Genomic DNA, 26,724 nt, shown 5'->3' with positions numbered 1-26,724 from the left:
TCACGAGAGCTCCTAATCTGGGGAGGGGGCAGCTTCTTCCCAGGCTTCAGGGACAGTTGGGCCAAGGGAATGTGCACCAAGGTTTCTAGACCTTCCAGTCTTTCAAGAGTTGTTGTAGATCTACGTTTTATATAAGCTGCCTCCGTTTAAAAATATTAGCTTATTTTTACACAATGCGGACAATTCCTCCTCCTCCTGGTCATCAGCATCCTCAGCATCCATCATCCTCAGCATCCTCAGTATCATCCTCATCTGTGAACTGGATTTGGTCCATGAGGCTGCAGTTGGCTCTGTTGACCAATAGAATCCACAAGGCAGGAATCAGTCTTCTCTGAATGCTCCCCTTTCCCATCCTCCAGCCAATGCTTGTGTTTCTGTTCTCTTTCCTTCTCTTACATGGGTACATGGGTGTTTAAACTTGGGGTGGCTGCTGCTCGGAAGGGCTGCTGGTGGGCAGAGTCATCCTCATGTTAGCTCTCAGGATCTGGGGAAGGAGATGTAGTATCTGACAGCATGAGAGGAACCACTTTAATCCAGGAAAGGAAAAGAGAGGTCACTAACTAAGAAGGGGGTGTCATCACGGAAGGTGGAGAAAGACGGGAGAATTTCTGGAGGGAGGATGGATGAGCCTGAACTAGCAAAGGCAGGCTAAGAAAAAAAAAAGGCTTGATGGAAATCCCCGACACAGGGATAATTGACAGAACTGGCACCAAAGAAGTGGCAGGAAAGCCAGAAGCAAGTGAAGAAGCAGAAGTAAAAAATGGAGTATATACCTGTCATTGTATTGAAGTCGGACTTCCAGAGGTTTGTAAAATATATGCTCTAAATGAAGGGTCTGCAAACCACAGCCTGAGAGCCAAACCTGGCCTTTGACTGTTTTTGTACGACCCTCGAGCTAAGATTGGTTTTGACACTTTTAAATGGTTGGAAAAACTCAAAAGAAGAATATTTCGTGACAGGTGAAAATTATAGGAAATTCAAATTTCAGAGTCCATTTGCTTATTGTAAACATTTTCACATGAAAACGGCAGAGTTTTGAGTAGTTGCAACAGAGAGTTTAAGGTCCACAGCACCTAAAATATTTGTAATCTGCCCATTTACAGAAAAATGTTTGCCCTCCCCTGCCTGTGATGGCCAGAGTGATGATGATACATAGCCCTTGGTTTACATTCAGTCCCTTTTGGCAACCTACCTATGTTTTCTACCTGCTGCCAGAACTATCTCCCCTGTTCTTCACCTTATTTTTTTATTCTACATTTTTTTTAAGTTCCTGCAAAATACTATGAGCTTAATACCACCCATTAGACATTGGGTAGATAACCATTTACCATGAGCCACTGGAAAGCAGAGATACATGGAATGTGGTACCTGCACATTCAGTGGAGGAGAGGGACCCAAGAGGAAAGAATTACAGTCCAGTAATACTGGATGCTTCCCATTTGGGAAAACAGAACCCATTTTAGAAAAAAGAGGTTTTGCTTAGTGACCATTATTTATTTTTATGTTTTATAATGTCATAAAGTTTTGGGGGTGGGTTTTGAACAAGGGTACATTCTGTTCATACCATTTTACAAGTATAACCACTACAATCATACATGGCAGTAATATCTAAATATAAAATCAGAATCAGAGAAAATGTGAATAACAGGACTGGAGGTGGTGAGAACAGGAAGATGAAAACACAAATATGCAGGCAGTAAAGGCCAATAAAATGGACAGAGTTGAACCTCTTTTGGGGCTCTGAGCTTCCTGGAAGTCAAAGTGAAAAGGGTCACAAAACAATGAGCCTTTATTTTCAGAGTGAGGAAAAGAGATACTCATTACTCAGGAGCAGAAAAGCTTTTGTAGCATGGAGTTCTTAAAAAGAAAAGAGAAAATATCCTCTGCAAATGATATAGTATACATCTATAATGTCCTGTGTGTACAGGCACACCTCGTTTTATTGTGCTTCACAGATACTGCGTTTTTTACAAATTGAATGTTTGTGGCAACCCTGTGTTAAACAAGTCTATGGGCACCACTTTTCAAACAGCATTTGCTCGCTTCATGTATCTGTGTCATATTTTGGCAATTCTCTCACTGTTTCAAACTTTTTCATTGTTCTTCTGTTTGTTGGTATATATGATCACTGATCTTTGATGTTATTACTACAACTTGCTGAAGATTCAGATTATGGTTAGCATATTTTAGCAATAAAATGTTTTTAAACTAAGTTATATACTATTTTAGACACAAGGCTGTTGCACACTTAATAGACTACAGTATAGTGTAAACGTAACTTTTATATGCCCTGGGAAAGCAAAAATGTATGACTTGCTTTACTGTGATATTCTGTTTATCACAGGGGTTTGGCATCCAACCACGATATCTCCAAGAACTACCTATAATATGTTTCTGAAATGTATCATCAGGTTCTTTAAAAAAAAACACATAGAGTAATACACAGAATAATCTTTTGTATTTATGTAACTCTACAATTTCCAAAACACTCCCACACTTTTGCTTATCGGAGCCCTCTCTGTGAAGGGTAAGTGGGTATTGTCACTCCTATACGAGGTTCAGGAAACAAAGTCCAAATGTGTACGTTTCTGGCCTTCATGACTGAATTAAGTTCCGACTCCTGGTCCAGTGGTCTTTCTACTTTATCACACCAGAGACATAGTACAATCTGACCCACCCCTTACCAAGGTCAGGAAGAGCTCTCCCCTCCCAGGAAGCTGTCTCATGGCAAGGCCACTGTCCTCACTGGTAACTTCTCAGAAGCGCAGTGTTGAAAGTCAGAGTCAAAAGCTAAAATTAGAAATATCAGGCTGTTAAGTAAGAGGGGTCAACTCGCAGCTGTTCCTGGAGCTTTCTGAATTGTAACAAGGTGGCCCCTTTGATACAGGAGAATCAATTACACAGAAACCTTGTCAAGATGGCCCAAATTCAGCCTTAAATAATTGAATTCTCTGCCAAATGCTGTCCACTGTCGTTATCTAGAAATGTAATTATGCAGCTAAATCAAGCAACTAAAATTAGTGTCGTGTAAAAACACCTTGGTGATCTAAAAGTGGAGGAATTGACATTTGGATTTAGAAAAAGCCGATAGTTGAATATGTTTTGCGGTGTCTGAAGCTCTCCAAGTTTCGACAAAATCCATATCTCGTGTCCTATTTCAAGTTCAAGGTGGAATGTGGTAAGCAGGTGTCCGGTTTGAAGGTGATTTTCGATGATCCCTGGGCCTTGAGCATAAGCTGAGTGGGCTCACTCTGTGCTCTCGAAATTGGGAAACTCTCAACACGCCCACGTTCTTTCCTGGTATGCAGATTAGAAGAGTGCCAATTTGAATGCTTTCTGCGCCTTCAATCTGAAGTCAAAGATGTGTCTATACCAGGTATTAGTAGAAGAACAGGAAACGCAGGATAAGAATGGCAAATACTGTACACATCTTGTATTGTACACATCATGATAGGATGCCAAATACTTTACTTGTCACACAACCCTATGAGGATCTATTATTATCTCAATTTTCCAAGCGGAGAAACTAAGGTTCAGAGATGCTGAGTAACTTGTTCAAGAACACACAGCTATTAAGTAGGACACACAAGTCAGTATAATTCCAATTCATGCAATCCCATCGAAGTTTATCTATTTCCGTGTAATGTATCCCAATCACTTGGATATTTTCAAACATCAGAAAGATTTCAAATACTAGAATGTGTTTTTCATCTGCAGTTTTGGCGTTCATTTGCTATGCGTTTAATCTCAGGGAGCAGGGAATCATCTCTTATTAATAGATTGCATATTAAAATATAACAATTGAAAGCTCAAAGACAAAAAATGTTTAAAAAAATTTTTTTAAGGCATATGAAGATCTGTTACAGAACGAAATACTACTGTAATGGATATCGTGGCTGATTAGGAATTGTGTTTGTAGCCTGACACTGCCTCTCACACGTGTAGGGCTGTGAGCAAGCAGTTCAACTAGTGTGAACCTCATTTCCCGTGTGGACCAGGAACTGATAATAGTACCTACTTGGGAGAGTTGTGAGAATGAAATTACAAAACATATGTAAATAATTTAGCTCATCCTGCGTGCATAGCACACACTGAAGATATTCGCTGGTGGTATTATTATTTGCACAAATCGCCCTTTAAAACTAAAACCAGAGAGAGAGAGACAGAGGATAACAAACTCGACTAAGTATCTTCTTCATTTCTTTGTGATCAGTACCAGAGGCTGCCCACATTCCCCTACTTAGGTTTTAAGTGGCAACTGATAATCATATCAATTTACATTTCTCAGTTTTCCTCTCTAGACATCCCACGCAGACTCCGTCCCTTGCCTTTTGCCCAAATTCATTAGGAAGAGCCCAAATCTCCCAGCTTGACCAGCTCTCTTCCAGTCTCTTAGTCTCTCTCACTCTCTCTGAGAACTAAATTAATGAAGAGTATTTGGTTAGTCATGTTAGGCAAGCCGTTCCCAAAATAGAACCTTCCATTTTGGTACCTTCAACCCTGCAGCTGCTGTGTCTCTCCGTCGTCTGGGAGGAAAACTTTCACATTAAGAGTTGCTGATGCCGGATTTTCTTTCTCTCGCCTCTGCGCATGGATGAGCGCTCGGCTCCTGACAGGAGCGATCTGGCTCTCAGCTTTGTGGTTCCGAAGAAGTTGGGTCTATAGATTTTCCCCTAACTCTCTCCATTGATGCGTTGAGCTTCTGAGGGAATCCTACCTTCCCGTAAAGCATGTTGCCTTCTCAAGGAGTCCTCCTGCATCCCTATGGCGTGCCTATGATTGTTCCAGCAGCCCCCTACTTCCCCGGACTGATCCAGGTAATTCAAGGCCACTGCCAGCAAGCAACTTAACTCCAGAGCACTCAGAGTAATAATTGGAATTTTTATGGTTGAGAAAGCAAACACTTTTAATACAGGAAAAAGCTCTCGTGTAGTCAGTGGGAAGACAGTAGGAAATCAAAAAGATGGATCACCCTAATCTGGCTATTGACATCTCTCATGGCTGAATAAATGGTGTAGTTGAGCTATATTTGCTTGTATTGATCCGGCTGCTGTTTAACATTCATGCCTTTGCTTCGGGAGGTTGACCATGGGGCAAAGGATTTGCTCTCCCTCCCAGCTTTCTGAGGGACTCAGTCTCCCAGAGCAGATCATGAGGCAGAGTACCTGATCATGAGGTGAGTTGGTTAAGCGCTTTCACCCAGGAAATAGAAGGAGCGTGAAATATGCATTAATCCTTAGCTTCCCCTTCCCGTGGATTGTCTATTTTCATAGAGGCTCCCCCCACCCCACCCCCAAACCTGGGTAGAGTGGTGGCATGGAGGCAAAAAGGAACACTCTACTGATGGTTAATTATGAAGTTCAGAGATTATCCTAGGAATTCCTTACCAGTTGAAAGTGAAGGATTGAAATGTGTGTTGGTATTACTCTTACGGCTATTAATTTTGTGTCAGGAGAATCATCAAATAAGATATTTGGGGCCTTTTATTTTTCCGCATCGTAAGCGTGACTTCTTAAGCAAGGGTTGGCTTCTGGATGTGTGTCTGAATTTCTCTGTGGAAGGCTAACTAGTGACAGAGCCTGAACATCATAGGAAACCCGGATGTTTTCCACTGTGGTTTGTTTGTTGTTTGTTTGAGAACAACAATCTCTTTGTAATAAATTCTGTATCTCGTTTCTACAGGAAAGGAAAACTGCACGTAGTTAGGATGTCCTTTTCCCTTCAGCCTTGTGCTTCTGCCTCCACAATAGTTTAAAATTCTGCAGCACCCTAGCTCATTAATTAAAATTTCTGGCGAGGGCTCTGGTCAAACCCTTTTCTCCTATGCTGAATGCTGTTGTTACCTCTTATAAACTGTAAGAACCTTGGTGATTTGAGCCATTCAGGAGTGATTCCAAGTAATCAAGCAAAACCTTCTACCATCCCAGATTTATGGTCCTTACTGATTTTGGAGGCTCCTATATTATTGTGAGAAATAACAGACTGCTTGGAGAATGGTCCTTAACAACATGGAAATTATTCCATCTTTCTGGGCATAAGCAGGGCCAGTGTGGCCCACCCGAGGTCTGAAGTAGAACTCAGTGGCAATCTGGAAGGCCTTTGCTTCCACTGGAAATTTGGGGTGAAGTTTAGCCATTGGAGTTTTGTCAGACGCTCTGCCACCCTGTCTGATAAATAATTACAGGCAAATCGTGCCCTTCACTCTATGCTGATTGATGCTGAAATTGCTTTAGAAAGTTCTCATAAGTTCCTGTTATAGATTAAGTGCCGGTGTAGGAAAAATAACGGCACCCACTGAAATGGGTGAATGTAATCAGGCTTAATGGACTCGAGAGCTTGTTGGGAATTAAATAACTATCGATTCGCTGGAATGTTGCCGTCATTACAAAATGCCACTCTGGACGTATTACCCCAGTGATAGATGAGAAGACACCCGGGCGAGCAGAGAAATTGGGGGCCCAATTTCTTCCTCCTTTGCAGAGTGTTTGAGAAACATGTCCAGTTATTTGGGGAGGGAACAAGTGATTTTACTTGCAAATCTTCGCCGGATCATACTTTGTTTTCCCAGGTGACACTCTGCTAACTAGTTGCCCTTAAGTCAGGAAAGCAGTGCAGCGGGGATCCTTAGCCCAGCTGCTGTGACATCGTTCGTCTTCTTCCTCTCCCACCCACCATGGATCACACTGAAATGCTCTGGGCAGGGAGAAACTGGCCTTATTTCCGGTGTTCTGAGACAGCCTGTGTTATTTATCCAGTGGCATCAACTGGAAACTCAAACACTCCATTGCAGCAACATTTCCAAGCAGAGGAAAGGCAACTCAAAGGGCGAAAATCTCTCTCTCTCTCTCTCTCTCTCTCTCTCTCTCTCTCTCTCTCTCTCTCTCTCTCTCTCTCTCTCTCTCTCTCTCTCACACACACACACACACACACACACACACACACACACACACACACACACACACACACACACACACACACACACACACACACACACACACACACACACCTACCTTTCAGCTGATGCTTCTGATGCCAGCTGCCCTGCATGCTTGCAGACTATATCAGCTTGCTGACCAATTTGTTGATTTTGTGCGTTTCTTCCCAGCTCTTTGAGATGCAAGGGCTTTCCTAGAGGCAATTAAGGTGGCACCCACACCTTCACAATGTGATCAACCAGACAGTCAAAGGATCCAAAATAGAGTGTGTACTCCATCCTCGGTAGTAAGTTCCCTGTGACTGGAGATATGCAAACAGCTGTAGGGGCCACTTAGCAGGGTTACCGTATCAGAATTTAAGATTCCTCTCAAGGTCTTTCCAACCCGAAGAGCCAGTGATTCTATGGCATAAGAACTTCCTTTTCATAAACCTTTCAAGTGCCACTTTTTTATTGCCCTGTTTTCGTCTGCTCAGTGCAAAGGAACAAAAAAATAATTGATCAGACATCATAAGAGGCTTTTAGGAGAGCATCACCTTATCCTGCAAAGGCAGTGAGTGAAGATGTTTCATAATAATTTTGGGGACATTACTCAATAGGGTTTTTTGTCCCAAGAGTAGATTCAATAGTGACCACTGACCTCACCTGCCATCCCATAGGAAAACTAGAATCTTTACCATATTGAATCTCCTGAACCCATCTTTTGATGTCTGAACTTGTTGAATAGATAGCAAGGCGGGTAGTTTTTCCTTCTAGCCACGTAAAGAATTCCAGAGTGACTGTGGAGGATTGAGCTGAAACAGTTTGGGCAGTTTCATGGGGAGTGAGAAACAGAAGAGGAAAAGAGCAGTATTTCCAAGTGCAGTGTATAAACACTGCTCCTTTACCTTTGCTGTAGACCTTAATCTTGGTATCTCTGGATAAGAAGAACCAATGTGTCTTCCCGTTGAGCCTCTTTACTGCTTCTCAATTTCCAACAAAACCTTGAATGACCAATGAGTTATCTGACCGGAAGACAAAGGAGATTTGACAAGTTGATTGTCAGTCAATCTTGAGTCCAGGGAGCTCCCAAGAGGACTTACCCCAGCCGTGGACCATGCCCACCCCGTGTCAGACGATATCATCCAAACAAGAGCTTTGTAACTGATTAGTCTGGCTGGTGTTTGGGTCTAATGAGCCCTTGGCTCTGGGTTCAAGTTCAGCCTTGAGCCCCTCACTCTAGATATTTGTCCGACAGATATGCCCTTTGACCATCATGGCTAGATCATTCTCCACACAGGGACAAATCATTCTCATCTCATCCGTGTATTACAGATCAGGTCAGGAGACTGTTTTCCTCGATGGAGGGCAGTGTAAACACAGCCACGTCCACCTCACCATGCATTTGTTAATTTAGTTATTCAGTCGCTGCCCACATATTCCATATCGGGCACTGTTCTAAGCCCCTGGAAAACAAAAGTGGCAGTTACAGCTACTGACCGGTGGGTTCACAGCCCAGTGAAAGAGAGCAGGAGATAAACTAATACTACAGTAATACTACTGTAAATCTAATACTACAGTAAAAACAGCAGGAAAGCATGATAGGTGATAATTATTGAGTACTCGCTATGTGCCAGGCACTGTGTTAAGTACTTAGATATATTATCTCAATTTATTCTAACAGTACCGTAGTCCCCCCTTATCGGAGGGGGATATGGCCCAAGACCCCAGTGGATGCCTGAGATGGTGGATAGTACTGGACCCTAGATATATTGTGTTTTTTCCTATACACACATATACCTATGATAAAGTATAATTTATAAATTAGGCACAGTAAGAGACTAACAATAACTAATAATAAAATAGAACTATTATAACAATGTAGTACAATAAAAGTTATGTGAATATGCCCTCCCCAATATACCTCTTCCATCTTAACTAATCCCTCCTCATGCACTGTGGCCGTAACTTTTGCATTTTGAGGGGAGACAGCAAAACTACACACATTTCTCTTTCTTTCTTTGAAATGTCATGGAGAAGATTTGTTCTTACCCTAGATCTTAGCGATCTCAGCATACAATTTTGTTTCTTTCCTTATTAAGTCGTGAATTTTCACCTTTTCATTTAAAGGAAGCACTTGACGGCTTTTCTTTGTCCATCTGAACTGCCAGCATCACTAACTCTTGTACTTTGGGACAATTATTAAGTAAAATAAGGGTCAGTTGCACACGAGCACCATGATAACACGATAGATGATCTGATAACCGAGACGGTTACTAAGCGACTAACGGGTGGGATCCGCTGGACAAAGGGATGATCCACATCCTGGACAGGACAGGATGGGACAGGTTGGGACAGGACAGGACAGGATGGCACAGCACCACTCAGAACGGCACACAATTTAAAACGTATGAATTGTTTACTTCTGGAATTTTCCATTTAATATTTTCAGGCTGTGGTTGACCTTAGGTAAACCTGGGAAAGCGAAACCGCAGCTAACGGGGGCTACTGTAACCCTAAAGTTGGGTACTGTTGTTCTACCAACCCTTACCTGTAATTGTAAATTCCAAAAAGCTCTGAAAATCAGGTTTCGGGGGGAGAGTTTGGCACCAAAATGCATTTTGGAAGAAAACTTGACCTGAAATGATGTGTGGCTATTTATAGACTTTCTTTATCCGACTTACTGTGAATATTCATATATTTTGCTATGGGAATATTTACGTGTTTGATTTCAGAGTGTTGTCCCAGACCCTGCTGAGAATGTTACATAATCTGTGTCTGATGAAATCCCTTTCTGGAAAAGGAAATCCCCCAAAATCTGTATTTCAAGATAGAGGTAACCCCAAGGGTCTCCGTTAAGAAATCACAGTTATGTATTATGATACCCTTTCTGCATATGGAGGACCTGAAACTGACATTTAGAGAAAGGTAACTTGCCCAAGGTCACAGGGATTGTCTGTGACAGAGCTGAGATGTAGACCAGGTCTGGTGGACTGGAGCCTTCCCTCTCAACCACTGATCCACTGTTGAGGTGTATCCATGGGAGTGCACATGAAAACACAGGGGAGGGAGTAGGTGGATGCCTCTTGGAGCAGTGAAGAGGGTGGTTCAAAGGGGAAAGGTGGCATTTGAGTCGGGCTGTAGAGCATCAGCAGACATTCACCGGGCAAGCAGAGGAGAAAGCCCTTCCTAGTAGAGCAGAGAGCTTGGATGAACTAGTGACGTTGGCCTGACACATCAAGATAGAGCTGCGGTCTCTTCGCCAGCTCGTTGGCACTGTGGGGTTTGACATTATTTAAACATAGGTCTCAACAGTCAAAAGACATGGCTCCAAAGGACCTGGGAGGAATCTCAGAAATGGAACTCCTAAGCCCTGAATCTCTGTGTGTCCACATAGGAATGGGCCCTGTAATACCCTTCTGTGAATCCAGCAGTTGAATGTCGAATTCCCTGGATTTGAGTCCTGATCGTTGTTTGCCGTCCTTCTCTCTGAGACAGTAAGCTCTCTGAAGGCTGTCTTTTCCAACTTATACCCTACAGAACTAGATGGTAGCAGAGAAATGCTGATTAATGCCTCGCTGACGTGGATAGCAATGGTATAGGCAAACCTTGCACTCTGGATTTTGAAACAGAAATCAGCATCGTCGAATCTGGCAGTGTATTTAATGAGATCTGCATACACATATGTAGTGTCACCAAGAATTATCAAACTGGGGCTTCCCTGGTGGCGCAGTGGTTGAGGGTCCGCCTGCCGATGCAGGGGACACGGGTTCGTGCCCCGGTCCAGGAAGATCCCACATGCCGCGGAGCGACTGGGCCCGTGGGCCATGGCCGCTGAGCCTGCGGGTCCGGAGCCTGTGCTCCGCAACGGGAGAGGCCACAACAGTGAGAGGCCCGCGTACCGCAAAAAACAAAAAAAGAATTATCAAACTGCTGGTTTTAACAATGGACCAAGAGTAATCGTCCCTACAGAAAGGTGGAGAAATGTGTAGGGAACGTGCAGGTCTTTGGGGTAAACTTGAAAGAAAGAAACTTGTTTTGCTCTGTGGCTAGTGGAGCCATTTTCAATCTTGGTATTGTTGTCCTGCAATGTTATCTACATGTTTGGAATATCTGCTGTTGGGGAAAGAAATCAGAATGCACACCTGATATGAGTGCTGGTGGTGTCATTTACTTTGCGGCTGCTCCATCTTAGTCACTAAGTGACTTTTCTGTACTGCCAAAGAGGCCGTGTCAACAGCAGACTAAATTAAAGAGTCAGGGAGGTGGCAAAGAGAATTTGGAGTCAAACAGGTCCGGGTTGATATATTGGCTCTGGCATTTACTAAGCGTGTGGCCTTGGGCTTGTCAATTAACCTTTCCAAGGCTGTTTTCTCAGCTACAAAACGAAAACAAGAATACCTGTCTTGCAGAGTGGTTGTGAGCTTTACATGTGATTCATCTCTTCATTCAGCAATTATTTATTGAGCACCTACTGTGTGCCCGGCTGTGAACTAGGAGTAGGTGATGAGGCAGAATAAAAACATACAAGATCCTTGTCAACTTGAAGCCTATATCCTAATACATGGGAAAGGTCTGGTATATATATATATATATATATACACCAGAAGACCTCTTTTATCTTCAAGTGACAAAAATCTAATTCATATTGGTTTAGAGGAGAAAAAGAAAATGTCCAATTTCAGGCACAGTTGCATTCAGAGGCTCCAACAACCCCAAGTCATGTCTCCCCATGACTCCATAGTGGTTATCTCTACTTGATCTTTGTTCACAAACACACCATGTCCAACTGGTGGCAAAGATGGTCCCCAGAAACTCCAGGCTTACACCCCAACACATCTTAGCAAGCCTCTTGGCCAACTGCAAAAATTCCAGTAGCAGTCTGCTTGGCTTATCTTGTAGGCCACACCCATCCCCAAGTCAATCATCTTGACTGCCTTGAGTCAAGCTGGAGGGTGGGGTCAGGCCCAGCTGAGCTGTATGGGCTGCCTGTGGATAAAAGAATAGTCAGAGTCCTGTTATCCAGTTACGGTGCTAAACAGGCAAAAAAAACAAGTTCTCAACTACTTGAGAGCTATGACAATTATCTCAATAATCGAAGCTATTACAAACATCCAAACGTGGTTTTTCTCCCCAAGACCTTGCACATACCCTCCCCAGGGAAGAAATTGGTGAGTTTCTAATGTTAGTTATCCGATTGCTTTTTTGCCAGTGATTGTGTATTCACCAGGCATTGACTATCATCTAGTGCATCTTGCTTCTTCATTCCTGATCAGATGAATCAAAGGCAGATATGGCAATTTTAAGCAGTATCTTCCCACCTAAAGTAATTACAGGAATGTCTCCCACCAGAGTATGCTTGGGATGTCCCCACTCTTTAACAGGTGAGAACACCACAATCTAGGGGAGTAAAGACAGCCTGACAGGGAGAACCGGTAACACCATAACTGAGGCAAGATGGGGTTTCTCACATCATGCCACCCCATACCTTCTTTTTATATTAGCAAGACCTACATCAATAAATCTATAAATAAAGGGAAACTAAAGCCCTCCAGTTATTAAGTTTGAAATAATGTGGACCTTCCACATTGTTCCGAGTGTCTCAAAGCACTCGGAAATGCCAGCAACTTGCCCCCTTCAGTTGTACAGAGATGCACTTTTTTTTTTTAATTAAAAGATTAAAGGGACGCTGTCAATCTCTTCTGATTAATAGCAGTCCTATAAAAAGGATGTGTTCCTGCTGCAGCCATCTGTCATTCTGATCATTTTAAAGGCATGCTATATCAGCAAGTATGCTTTTTATAATACGTTGGCATGGGGCAAGCGGGGCTGGAGAGACTTGCAGATTTCACACTCTGCTTTGCTGCTTTGGTGTTCGGCGATCTGAGCTCTTGATGGTGAAGCAGAGCCCCCTCCCTGTCTTTTAAAGGTTGTTTTGGGTAAGTGCTTTCCCCAGCTGACTTAGGATGGAGATCTCACCCCTATTTATGTTTCTCTCTCGTCTAAAGATAGACCCATCACACATGCATCCCACCAGTGTACAAGCCGCCAGCTCATCCACTTGATTAACTGCTGAACCCTAAATGCTGTCCAGAGCAATGAACTCAGTATTCTGTGGGTCTTTTCCTCTGGGCAACTGGGACCATAGTTGTCTGCAAAATCCCAATTTCTTTCTTTTTTTAAAAAAATTTTTAAAAATCATTTATATATTTATTTTATTGAAGTATAGTTGCTTTACAATGTTGTGTAAGTTTCAGGTATACAGCAAAGTGACTCAGTTAAACATATGTGTGTATATATATATATTATATATAATATATATATATACTTTCTGAAATTCTTTTCCCATATAGGTTATTACGAAATACTGAGTATAGTTCCCTGTGCTATACAGTTGGTGCTTGTTTATTTATTTTATATGTAGTCGTGTGTATATGTCACTCCCAAATTCCTAATTTATTGGGATAAATTGCAAAGCCCAATTTCTAGCTTGAGTTCTTCAGGCTTTTTTTCTGATGCCAGTCAACATATTTATTTATTTATTTTAATTTTATTTTTTTTGGCTGCATTGGGGCTTCGTTGCTGTGCGCGGGCTTTCTCTAGTTATGGCAAGCGGGGGCTACTCTTGGTTGTGGTACACGAGCTTCTCATTGCGGTGGCTTCTGTTGTTGCGGAGCACAGGCTTTAGGCACATGGGCTCAGTAGTTGTGGCTCGCGGGCTCTAGAGCGCAGGCTCAGTAGTTGTGGCACACGGGCTTAGTTGCCCCGCGGCATGTGGGATCTTCCTGGACCAGGGCTCGAACCTGTGTCCCCTGCACTGGCAGGTGGCTTCTTAACCACTGCGCCACCAGGGAAGTCCCTCTTCAGGCTTATAAAAGCAGGAGGCAGAGGCACCATGAAATTCTTTCATCCATTCATTCATGGCAGTGATGATTTGTGGATCATGGGTTCCATGCTGGGATGTCGTCTAAGCTCTGGAGACATTGAGATGACTAGGACCCAGTCTCCGTCCTCAGAGGTAGCTTCGATGGCCACAATGTCAATTGTGGAGTCAGAAGTGAAACACAACTGCTTGAAGGTATAACTCTATAGACTCTCAGGCCCGCTCACCCCACCCAATACGAGATCTTTACCACTTTCAGTGGCTCAGACAGTCAAGATGGGTTTCTCTACAGTCCCAGGAAGATAATGTTCTATAGTCAAGTTCTCTGTCTTTCCCAAATGACAGGGCTTCTGGTATGTTCCAGGGGACAAATAGTGTTTTTTGTTTGTTTGTATTTTTGGCTGCAAGAATGATGGCAAGAAACCTGTGTCTGAAGCAGCGGCCAGCTCTGCCCCGTCCTACCTTGCGTCTGGCTCAGAGTAACACAGTGGAGTCCGGCGCACCGCTGCCGTGGGTGAAGGCGGCCTCCCTCAGCTGTTACCTTTCCTTCCACTCTCTAATCCGCATTGGCTCCCAGACGTGGGGAAGATTTGGTGACAGAGGCAGCCAGCTTGTGCATTCCACAGTGTTCTCACAAACTACTCTCCAAAGAGCTATTTCTTCTCATTTCACGAGGCAGCACAGTTAAGGATTTAGACCAGAGAATTGAGAGCATGGGATTTAGAATAGGGAAAGCTGAGTCTGGCCATGACCTTCTCTTGGGGACTTTGGGAAAGTTGCGTGACCTCTCGGAGCCTCCACTTTCTCACCTATAAAATGGGAGTAACATCCCATGTGCTCTGCCTCCCAAAGTCAATGTGAGGAATAAAAGACCTCCAAAGTGACTATCCCCAGGGCCTCTGCAGTCCAGCTGCGATGACATAATGCCAAGGGCTCCACCTGAGCAGCCCTTGGGCCCCTGTGTCATGCAGGCTTGGCGTCTCTGAGCTCCCACTGTCTCAACTTGACAGCAGGAATTATCACACCCCCTTTGAAAGGGAGCCCAGAGGATTTGATGTGATGATGTGAAGCAGCCAGAGCAGCACCTGCTCATTGTAGGAACTCCATAGCAGTTGGCCAACATCGCCGTTGTCATGGTTTTCTCATCATATCCTGGTTGCTGCAGTTTCTTTTTCATATGAAGATGCTCTCCATTTGGAGGTGGGTGGGCACGTATGCAGCTCCCTGCTTCTGCTCCCCATGGAGATTCCTGTTAACCAGGGACACACGTTTTTGGTGCAGCTGAATAGAGTAGGGTGCAATCAGGGATATACCACCCTGGGGTTTGAGCCCAGGGCCTTGGGTGGCATGAAACCTACATCCCCTCTGACTTTCTAAGTCCATAGCCTGGGGAGATGGGGCTACTAGACACACATGCAGGAGGGTGTACGGGTCTCAGTCATGTTGAATCCTGGCCCAAATCTTTGTCCACTTGCTCTGGCAGGACACCTGGGACTGGGACTGGGGCTGGGTGAGAGGAGAGGGAGGGGGAGCTTTGAAGGGGAAAAGAGAGGACTGTCCTCTCTCCTCTATGTGGCCACAGCCTTCTGGGGACAGACTGTTTGGGACCACCCACACCCCTGTTCCATGCAGCTCCTGGCATGCTGTGGGCGCTTAATAAATGTTAAATATTAAGAATAGCTCCCATCTGTCAGTGCCCAGTGGCAGGGAGGAAGTGTGAGCACAGGACAGCCGACTGGCACGGGGCAGCTTGTGGGAGAAGCCTTTGGGGAAAAACACGGCTCTGAGTTGCTTGGAGGACTTCCTGCAAACCTGGGTGTTCGTCTGTCCTGCTACTGGTCAGAGCCTGGGCAAGTTCATTAACAATGCAGGTGTCCACTCTGAACCTCAGGTCATCTATATCAGAAGGCAGGGAGCAGAGCCCAGTGAACTGCATGCCTCACTGGTAATCCCGGGTTTCCGATGAGCAGCTGGATTCAGGAACTGGTGTGGACTGACCGTGCAGGGGCTATGTCGGGGTTTAAAAGGGGCGACAAATCTGTCCTCTGAACAGACGGCGTCATAAATTCATACTTCCGTCATTTTCCTGGAAGAAAATGCCTACTGGGCTTTTCGCATTTAGTTACAGTAAGAGCAACAGCAGCTGCTTGTTTTCAGGCATTTACTATGTACTAGGCCATGTGTAAGGCATTTCACCTACAGTATCTAGTTGAAGCATTGTGGTTTAGAGGGGAAAAAGCAGTCGAACAGGATGGTGTAGGGATGTGGGCTTTGTGGCAGACTCCCTGGTTCATCTCCTTCCTTCACCTGTGTGACCTTGGGCACTACTTACTACCTGTGTGACCTTGGGCATGGTTCTTGCCCTCTCTGGGTGGCAGTCACCTCACTGGACGGTAGCGAAAGGAATCAAAGCATATAAAGTCCATAGGCAACTGCCTGGCACATGGAAAGTGCTCAATACATGTATCAGCAAGTTTATTTCCAAGTGCACTGCAACATCACCACAACCAAACTTTGTAAGAGAGACAATATTGAGTTTTGATATATATATACATATATATATACACACACACACACACACACGTATATAAATATATATGTATGTGTTATATATGAGCTAAGAGTGTGAGCTCTCAGCCAGACTGCTGAGTTAGAATCTCAGCTTTGCCTCCTTGGGGAAGTTCCTAAACCACTCTGTACTGTGGTTTTCTCATCTATAAAATGGACACATTAAAAGCACCTAAATCCATGGTTTAGCATCTCCCTGTATTGGATGGGGACAAAGCCAGAGTTGCCTTTGAGGATCACATGAGTTAATACTTGTAAGGTACTGTAATGGTACTTGGTATATAGTAAGGGTTCAGGACAGACATAATAATAAAATAAAGGTTACATAATTATCACTATGTATTGCATATTGTGTCTGTGTGATAATATGCATTAGACATAATAATACATATATAAAATACATATTACATATAATTATCACATAATGACATAATGATTTTAAATTATACTATTTAATATAATTGTATAGTGACATATTACTGATTATATAATAATACATAAATGAAATATATCATAAGCATATGCAATATTATGTATCATTATATAATAGTTATATATAACATATTATAAAACTTATCACATTATATATTAATATATAGTGTTATACATTGTTATATATAATATATATCCTATAATATATAGTTATATAATGTATAATACTACATAATAATTATATTATTATATTATTATAATTATCTTATTATATAATTACATGATAATAATTATGTCATTATTATTTCTGCTATTGCTACAGCTGCTCTTCACTCCATTGGTTACTCTTCCTTACAATATTTCTGCTAGAATATTTTTACTACCACTCCAAACCATCTTGGAAAGACAGAAACTGAGGCTCAGCCAAGTTAAATACCTGCCCCAGCTCCCAGTGCTGGGATGTGGCAGATCTGGGGTTTCCGAGCTCTGCTGGCCAGGACCCTGCCATTATGTGTGACTCTGGTGGTGTCTCCCTGTCCTCTGTGGGGGACCCGCCTCGTCTGTGCCCCGTACAACCTATTCTGAGCAGAAGGCTAACGCAGTTTTGTGCTGCTGTCATTTCTCATCAGCTCTCCTCCCGCTGCCTGGCAGCCCTCTGTCAAGAGGTCTCATTCCCCGTGGAAGGCTTGTTCCTCCGGGAGAAGATCAAAACGGGAGGTGGGGTGGTGACAGAGGGCGAGGAGGGGACCGCTAGGACGTGGTCCTTGTGGCTTTGTTTACAAGCCCTTCCTTTTGGTTATCAATGTCTAAACCTCCCTGAAACATACTCTCCATTTTTCCTTTAAACATGAATCAAACAATGTTACCAACACGCATTCTCTGTCAAACATGTCAGTTACTCCAGGGGCCCCGGACAGCTTGCAAGCGGTGTCTCCTATTGTTACTGTGCTGGTGTGTTATTTCTGCCTTCAAGGGTTCTGCATTTGTTCTGGTGAGAGGTGTAAGCACCGAGGTGCCTGCTAGCTGGGTGGTTTTGACAGGAAATGTGAAATTGACATGGGCCATCCAATGACCATCCTAATAAGGTGGCTCCTCTGGCCTCGTAGAGACTGGCCGTACGGGCAGCCTTGCATTTGCCTGGAGCCCTTTCCGGGAATTTGGGTGGGGGGCTTAAGGACTCTAAAGAGCTGGGGCTTGTTTCACACCTGGCGTGTTGGCAGGCGGTTCCCATTGTGATTTAGCTGAGGGACTTGGTACTGCCTGCCAGAGGGTCTAAGATTTGTGCAGGGGCCGAGCAGATGTTGGGCGTGTTCACCCATCATACGGTATGCCAGTCATTAGCCGCTGAGTCCTGTCCCTGTCTGCATTGTAGGGGACCAGAGCTCCCACCTGCTGCATGGTGACGGGGTGGCCTGGGGATGGATAAAAAGCTTTCCATGGCTGAGGGTAATGCAGAGCATATGGGATTCTTATCTGTCCAAACAGTTGTGGGGTTTGAGTGTGCGATGCTGTCTGCATGTGTATTTTCTTTAGTGTTTGATTCCTGCAAGTCAGAGCCTCACTAAGGAGCACTTTGTAGAGTCCACTCCTGGGGGGGTGGACACGGCGTGTATCTGATGCCATCTCTGCTTCATGGTTTCCCAGCCTCCTCTGGTGCTGGCCTAAACTTCCAATCACAATCAAGTCCCCCACCCCTCCCTGGTGAACACTCCTCTGCCATCTTGGTTTACTCTGTAAGGGTCTGGTTGCTGACACATTGTTGTATATCCCCAGCCTCCATATGGCCCAGGGGCGTCTGCTTCATTCATGCCTTTGTGCTCAGATCTGCTCCGATATCAGAGAGAAGTTAAGAACTGTTTGGTTTTCTGTGGGTTGAAAGATGACAGATGATCCACCATTTTGAACGTCAGGAAACCAAACACAATTCTTGAAAGTGGGTGGTTTTGTTAAGATCCCTTTGGTTGAAGGAACAGAACCCAATCCTGGCTAGCTTAACAGAAATATAGCGGGGGAGGTTTATATTTTTACTATTTTCTGATGCGTAATGCATAAACAGTTGAACTCACAGAAAATCTTGGATTCAAAAGAGGGAAAAAGAGAAAATCAAGCCAAGGGAAGTACAGGAGGTTGGGCAGGCCTGCGGACCTCGGCAGGCAGCTTATGGACGTTGTCTCCAGGTGAGTCGTTCTCAGCTAGGAGCGCTTTTGCCCCAGCCGTGTCTAGAGACATTTGTAGTTGTCATAACTGGACTGGGGTTGCTCCTGACACCCTGCAATGCGTAGGACAACCAGAATTATTCAAAATTGTCCAGAATTATCTGTCTCAAAGTGTCAGCCGAGCCAAGTTGACTTGACACTCAGGGACTGCACTACAAAGACCGCCAGCCTCTGTGTGTCTCCATTCAAATTCCCAGGAAAGGATCTGAGGGATCTGATACTGACCAGGGTTCTTGGCCTTCTCCAATCAATAGAAATTGACTAGAGGCCAGACAAGAAATTCAGGCAAGGCTTTACTGGGACCCCTGCTGCAGCAGAGGGGAGCTAAAACAAGTAACAGGTTCCCTTGCTCACTCACTCCCTGGTGGGGGTGGGGGCAGCTGGTTCCTTATATGGGGTGAGGGTAGGGGTGGGTCCAGGGGTCAGGCCAGAAGGGCACCTGAGTTGGTCTGCCCACCTCTTTGGTGGTGTTGAGTGCAGAGGGCATGCACAGTACCCTGCTTTTGCTCCCAGCTCTTCAAAAGTGTCAGTTGGGTTTTTCTGGTCTTTTTGTGTCTTGTTGTCCGTAATTTGCCCCAGTTGTGCACGCACGCATTTATTTTCAGTCCCTTATAGTTTCTTTGTATTTTGTCGCTTGAGGAGTCGTTTGTCCAGTTGCAAGCGTTGCAGCAAAGGGTCCTAGGTCCCAAGTCCCAGCCTGTCTCAGATCCAACTCAGGGTATGTCTCAATCTTTGAATCAATGAACTATGTTCCAGACTCCAGGTACTTGGAGCCCATTGTTGAACAGTCCTGAGACAACGGAGGTAGGTTGAGACTTGTGAGCCAGGAGACTCCCCAGGAGATGGGTCCCACAGGGTTTGCGAAAGCCTTCAGTGGACCTCACCTGTGGCTGAGGTCCAGTCCTGCTAGCATTTTTCACACAGGGCTATCAGTCTGCAGGAAGCGTGTTGCACCTTGGTGCCAGTCTCAGCAATTAGCCAATCTTTTTGCTCTTTGATTTAAGCCTATAGCATCCTTCTTGGGCTCCTTTCCAAAAGAAGATTCATTAAAAAATAATTGTTGTCTATTTTTCTAATTTTAAAATTAATTCAGGATAAATGCTAAAGAAGTTGTGGCAATCAGAAAAGCACAAACACGCACACACTACATACACACATACATTATAATCCACCACCCAAAAATAACCACTTCAAACCACTTTTTTCTATCCACATTCTCTTCCAAAAAAAGTTCTCATACCCTCATGCTACACATGAAGATTTGTATCACTTGCAGCCAGCGCTTTTTCTTAATAAGAAACTTTTAAAATTAGAATCAATGATTTTTTTAAACTTAGGAATATCCTTTTTGTTAGGTACGTAAAGACTAGGGTGATATCTTAAAACAAAAATGCATATCCTGTGTTCTTTCGCCTTCCTTCAGCCTTGATAATGTCGTAGCTGGGGATCCTAGTAAATGTATCATCTGAAAATTATAGTATTTAAGTCAGATGGGAAGAGGAAGATTGGGTTGAAGGAGAGGAATCCACCAAACAATCCCAGGGCTTCGAGAATTACAAGAGAGAGAGGCACAGGTGGGCTGGCTCCAGCCAAGTGGATGCTTCTCTTCCCAACTTTCCTTCCAAGTTTCATGAAATGGAGACACTGAAAGATAGGCTTCCCTTTGAGGAAAGAAAAATTCCACCACCATCAGGATGGCATGAGTGTACTTATGACTTGTGGAACACACAACTTTCTCTTAGGACCTGGCTGAAGTTCATGCTCATTTTGGGACGACCACTTAGGTTCAAAACCCAGCTGCTCAAGACATCAGGCTATCTTGTGGGAAGCCTCCTCTCAGGACCTGAGACCGGGACACAGACCAGACTTGCCTGGTCAGCTGTCATCGCTCCTGCCTGAGTATTTCTCTTATAAACCAAACACATATCGAAGGCACAAGATCAGTTTTCCATTTAAATAAATTTGCTTTCTCTCTTAAAAGACTAAATCTGTCTCCTAATTCCCTTAAGTCCTAAAAGTATCACATTTTCCCTTTATGGTTTGGAGAAAGAAGTCGCAGACTGGACTTGCCAATGGCGTTGCGATGAGATGAGCCAGACAGCCCTTGTCAGAGTGTGTGCAGAGAATGCAAAGGACCTTCTCTCCATCAGTAGCTTACCCGTTAACGTTCTCCCCTGTCCATCTCTATATCTGACCCTCAGAATCAAAATGAGGGTGGTGACATGCCCTGTGCATTTTAAAGGTTGAAGAGGGGGGTTGGTTTGGAAATTCAGATGGATCTACATTGGTTTCCATGTGTGTTCATTAATTTAGTAAATATTTCTTGAACGTTCAGTGTGTGTGTGACAACAGGGTTACAGGGGTGAATAAGACCACTTAGATTTAATAGGAAAAAACAGGCAATGAGCAGGAGAACGTCAGGTGGCGTAAAGTGCTATGAAGAAAATAAGGCAGTTACATGATAGCGACCAAGAGGGTTATTTTGGATGTTGAAGGAGGGAAGGTGTGGAACTTGAGCTCAGATCTGATTGACATTAGGGGCCAGCTGTGTAATGCCCTGGTGCAGGGAAGAAAGTTCAGGCAATGGCAACACGCAGAAGCCGTAAGTTGGAATGAGATGGGCACATGTGGGGCTCACAGGCTGGTCAGTATGACTGGAGCCCACTGGATGAAGGAGCAGGAAGCAGGATATAAAGTCAACTGTGTGGTCTGCAACCCTCTAGGACGTGGCAGGGAGTTCAGATTTTGGTCTAAGAGAGATGGAAAACCCCTGGGGAGTCTCAAGTAGAGGAACACCATGATCTGATTTTATATTTTTATAGGATTCCTTTGGAAGCTAGATGGGAGATGGACAAATGGTCTTTAGTGGGACAATATGGAAAACAGGGAACCAGGAAGGACAGCCTGTGTGCATTCAAGTGGAGATGCCAACACCACGGCAGCCATGGTTGGCTAATGAATATCCATTCCTCATGCCACCATTTCTTCCATCTTCATTTTTTCCCACTTAAAAAAATTTTTTTATTGAAGTATAGTTGATTTACAGTGTTGTGTCAGTTTCAGGTATACAGCAAAGTGATTCAGTTATACATACATATATATCTATTTTTTTCAGATTCTTTTCCCTTACAGGTTATTACAAAATATTGAGTAGATTTCCTTGTGCTATGTAGTAGGTCCTTGTTGGTTATCTATTTTATATATAGTAACGTGTATATGTTAATCCCTTACTCCTAATTTATCCCTCCCCCCTTTCCTCTTTGGTAACCATTTTTGTTTTCTATGTCTTTGGGTCTATTTCTGTTTTCTATATAAGTTCATTTGTATCATTTGTTAAGATTCCACATATAAACGGTATCATATGGTATTTGTCTTTCTCTGTCTGGCTTACTTCACTTAGTGTGATTATTTCTAGGTCCATCCATGTTGCTGCAAATGGCATTATTTCATTCATTCTTATGGCTGAGTAGTATTCCATTGTATATATACACCACATCTTCTTTATCCATTCTCTGTCAATGGACGTTTAGGTTGCTTCCACGTCTTGGCTATTGTAAATAGTGCTGCAATGAACATCAAGGTGCATGTATCTTTTCAAATTACAGTTTTATCTGGATATATGCCCAGGAGTGGGATTGCAAGATCATATGGTAGCTCTATTTTTAGTTTTTTAAGGAACCTCTATACTGTTCTTTGATCTTGATTGACAAGAGAATTCTGCCCTGAAAGGAAGGACAGTTTTTGGAGGGCGTGGTGGAGCAGAAAATCACAATGCTTATGGAGGTGACTGGGAATTACAGAAGTGTGTCTGAGGGTCTGAAGCTCCTGTTGCTTCAGGGGAATGCAGCATGAGTATTTAATTGTTAATGACCCCAAAATGCATCCAAGGGCTACAAGCAAACCTGCTTGAGCATGGGAGATCAGTCTTGGGCGTGTTGTTAAGTCTTGCTGTACCAAGCTGTGAGCCACATCTAGTGATCCATGTGCCCATGGAATGGATTTTCCATCACAGGACAGTTCTATCTTTGGGCTGGCTGATTTTCGTTTTATTTTATTTCAGCAGAAGTAGGAAAGGCCCCTGAGGGCTAGATGTCTCATTTTTGTAATTTGTGACAACAGGAACAATTTGGGAGTTTGGATTCAGACAGATCTGGGTTCCAGAACCAGCCTTATCCTCTATTAGACTTTATCGCGAATAGATTATTTTGCATGTTTGAGCCTCACTTTACTCAGGCGTAAAATAGAATGAAATGTTCGTATGTCATAGAGCAGCAGAAAAGATTGCGACGTGAGTGGTTCATTCATTCCTTTGATAATTCTTCAGGTATTTATTGAACATCTGCTACGTGCAAGACACCATGCCATATGTTAGCAGAATGATGCCCAATGAGTCAGATGTGGTCCCTTCCTTAGCAGAGTTCATGATCTCATGGGGGAAAGAGATAAAACAAAGAACAGAACAGCTACAGCAACACAGGAATTAATCAATTACGGTTGGAGTAAGTGCTAAGAAAAAAATAATGTAGGAAGGAAGAAAGAGTTAATGATGGTGAGGGAGATCAAGATACCCTGCCCTTGAACTCACACCCCCACCCCCGTGTCTAGAGATCCTTCTTGTGTCGGCTCATGCCTTTACTTTTCTGAGCTTCCTGGGTTTGTCTTGGATACACCTGATACTGCACTCTTCCATGCCTGAAATGCACATGGCCACGGGTGCAGCTGAAATTGCAGGAGCCGGGAAATGTGCTTTTCCAGAGTTTGGGACCCACCTGTTTCTGGGAGTGCCATGGAAACGCACATTCTGTCCCATGATCTGGAGGCACAGGCCGGGAATTTTCAGCTGTCAACAGCTGTCTCTTCTGATCCACTGCCGAGGACTTTCCAACCCCATGAAAACCCATCACGACCCCCACCAATGATTTTGTCACCACTCTCTGGAGCTGAGAAGGAAAGAGGGGCTCCTGCAGAGTGATGCGTGGGCATGGGTTTTTAATTGGGGTGGCTGGAAATTCCTCTTCAAAATATATGTCAAAATGTGAGCATATGGTCTTTCCATGGAGGGGTTTTTAACTTCTAATTGGTTGTCAAAACACCCCATAGCAGAAACATACTTAAGAATCTCTGCTGCAGAAACAGCATGGCTCTGTGGCTTTATGGCTTCTGGGCAGAGAAAGTCTTCCAGCCTTTCAGAGGAGGTCAACTGGATACTGCAGTACAGTGTAACCTAAATCTTTGCACATGTCCCCAGACAGGACAGAAAGGACTGGCTCTCTCCCCGATTGTGAGTCATATGACCACATAGGAGGAGAGTGAGCTTGCATCATCCCATCCTGGATGTAGTTGTGTGCCATCCTAGGAATAGCTAGCCCTGCCCTTTTGCAAGAGAACGTCAGCTGGGGAACAGTAGAACTGATAGAGATCCATCTACCACTAAATTCTTGCTTCAGGCTCTCCACCTCTGCTCTTTGGTCAGCTCTGTTCCTCCAGGGCTCTTGGTGTCCAAATCCCAAAGGGGAGTAAGATGGGACTAGAATGGTCAAGGAAGCCAGAAGTTATGGTCCTTCTCCAGGAAGAGAGTTATAGTGGTCCGTCCTGCCTGCAAAAACTGGCTGAGTGATACCTCTGCATTTCCCATGCAGTTCTAGAAAGACCCTGGTGCATGAGTTCTGAAGTCTGCACTCTCAGTCCAGATCTGCCCCCTGGATGTCTGTGCCTCTGTAAGCAAGTCTCCTGGCTTCTTTGTTCTTCATTTATGTATGTAGAGCGAAGGAGAAGGCCAAAGCAGAAATTTTCAAACATAGACACGTACACATCTGAGTGTGTGTGCACAAATGTACACACACTGCTTTTGTACATGATTTCAGGTTTCACATCTATGCATAGATCTCCCATAAGGGGAGATGCATGGTTCCCATAAGGGGAACCCAAATCCTTGTCTTTGACCACAGCTCCTAAACTTCAGACATTCACATGCTTTGTAGCACCAGTACTACTATATATTTGTTACTTTTATTTCAATTGATTTAGTTTTATAACTAATATAAATTAATTCACAGAAGGAAAATTTCCATCCCTACTTCCAGCAGACACTTACCATCACTAGGTATGTGATGTATAATATATGTGATATATATATATATGTGATATAAATATATCATATATATCATATATATATGATATATATATCATATATATATGTGATATATATGATATATATATCATATATATATGATATATATATGTGATATATATATATGTGATATATATATGTGATATAAATATGTGATATAAATGGTATCTGCTAAAAATACATTGATGGTACCAACTAGAATGGTTGGTAATAACAAGTGTTAGCAGGAATGTGGAGAGATGGGAACCTACATACATTGCTGATGGCAATGTAAAATTTCGCAGCCCCTTTGGAAAACAGTTTAGTAGTTTCTCGAAAAACTACATATAGAGTTACCATATGACCTAGCAGTTTCACTCCTAGGTATGTACCCAAGAGAACTGAAATTATCCTATTCCCACACAAAAATCTAGTGCACAAATATTCATAGAAGCATTATTCATAATAGCAAACAATAGAAATAGCCTAAATGTCCGTCAGCTAATAAATGGCTAAACAAAAAGTGGTGTATTTCCTATGCAGGGAAATTATCCAGCCATGAAATGGAAGGAAGTACTAATACATGCTACAATGTGGATGAACTTTGAAAACATTATGCTAGCTAAGAGGAGACACCAAAGACCACATATGGTATGATTCCACTTATGTGAAATGTTCAGAATAAGCAAATCTGTAGAGGCAGAAAGTAGATTAGTGGTAGCCAGGGCCTGGGGGACGGGGGAGTGACTGACTGTGTGGGGTTTCCTTTTGGGGTGGTGAAAATGTTCTGGAATTAGATAGTGATGATAGTTGCCAAACTTTGTGACTATATTAAAAGGCAATGAACTGTACACTTTTCAAAGGCTATGTTTTATGGTTTGGGAATGCTATCTCAATGCAAAAATGCACTGAAAACAAAGCAGTGCGATCAAATCCTCTATCACTTGTGTTTACTAAAGGCATTTGTTGTGTCTGAGGCCTGGTCTCTCTTAGGAAAAGAGGGAGATTCCAAAGTGTTCTAAACATGATGTTAAAGGCAGGAGAGCGCTAATGGAAACGCTCCCTTCAAGTGGCCAGAAGAACTGAATGAGGTTAAAAAGGAAACAACTTCCTAAAACCATCTGAACTCATCTGTTCTACCACAAATGAGATGAAATGCTTAGGATTTCATAATATTTTAAGTGCTAAGACTTCCCTGTGCCAATCTTTGGTACCAATGACGATCAGGAGAGAATAAGGGTATTTTAGCTGGGAAAATTAAATTCTCTAGAAACACGCTGTGCAATATGAGAGCCACTAGCTACGTGTAACTATTTGAATTTAAGTTCAAGTCACACCACTGGCATTTCCAGCGCTCAGTAGCCACGTGTGGTTGGTGTTTATGGTATTGGACAGCATGATATAGACCATTTCTTTCATTGCTTAAAGTTCTATGGGACAGCACCGGTCCAGAATATCGAAGTAGTTATATTCCTATGTTGTGGTTTCCTTTTTCTCCTTTGCCTCTCCCTCGTTTAGGCAGATACATGTGCTGAAACATGATGAATAATGTAACAATAACAAAATGAATAGTTAATATTTACGCTTGCTCTGTGCCAGGTGG

The 26,724-nt window shown here is 43.4% G+C and overlaps 1 protein-coding gene across 37 annotated transcripts in view; it reads left to right on the top strand.

Moving 5' to 3' along the window:
- RBFOX1 (RNA binding fox-1 homolog 1) overlaps window positions 1-26,724 on the top strand; it is a 2,180,200-nt gene that overhangs the window by 1,824,836 nt on the left and 328,640 nt on the right. The window contains exon 1 of one of the 37 annotated variants that reach the window (XM_067706712.1): window positions 4,555-4,817. The exons of 31 other annotated variants lie outside the window; for them this stretch is intronic. In XM_067706712.1, the coding sequence (XP_067562813.1) occupies window positions 4,731-4,817 (87 nt within the window). In that variant the 5' untranslated portion in view covers window positions 4,555-4,730. Of the gene's footprint in view, window positions 1-4,554; window positions 4,818-26,724 lie in introns of those variants that run through there. 5 more of the 37 variants (XM_067706704.1, XM_067706705.1, XM_067706717.1 and 2 more) reach the window with 5 other exon arrangements.

This window comes from Pseudorca crassidens, chromosome 15, assembly GCF_039906515.1.
Source record: "Pseudorca crassidens isolate mPseCra1 chromosome 15, mPseCra1.hap1, whole genome shotgun sequence".
In the NCBI taxonomy this organism is placed as follows: domain Eukaryota; kingdom Metazoa; phylum Chordata; class Mammalia; order Artiodactyla; family Delphinidae; genus Pseudorca; species Pseudorca crassidens.
The sequence above is the reverse complement of the archived record's forward strand: the minus strand, read 5'-3'. Positions and strand labels throughout refer to the sequence as shown.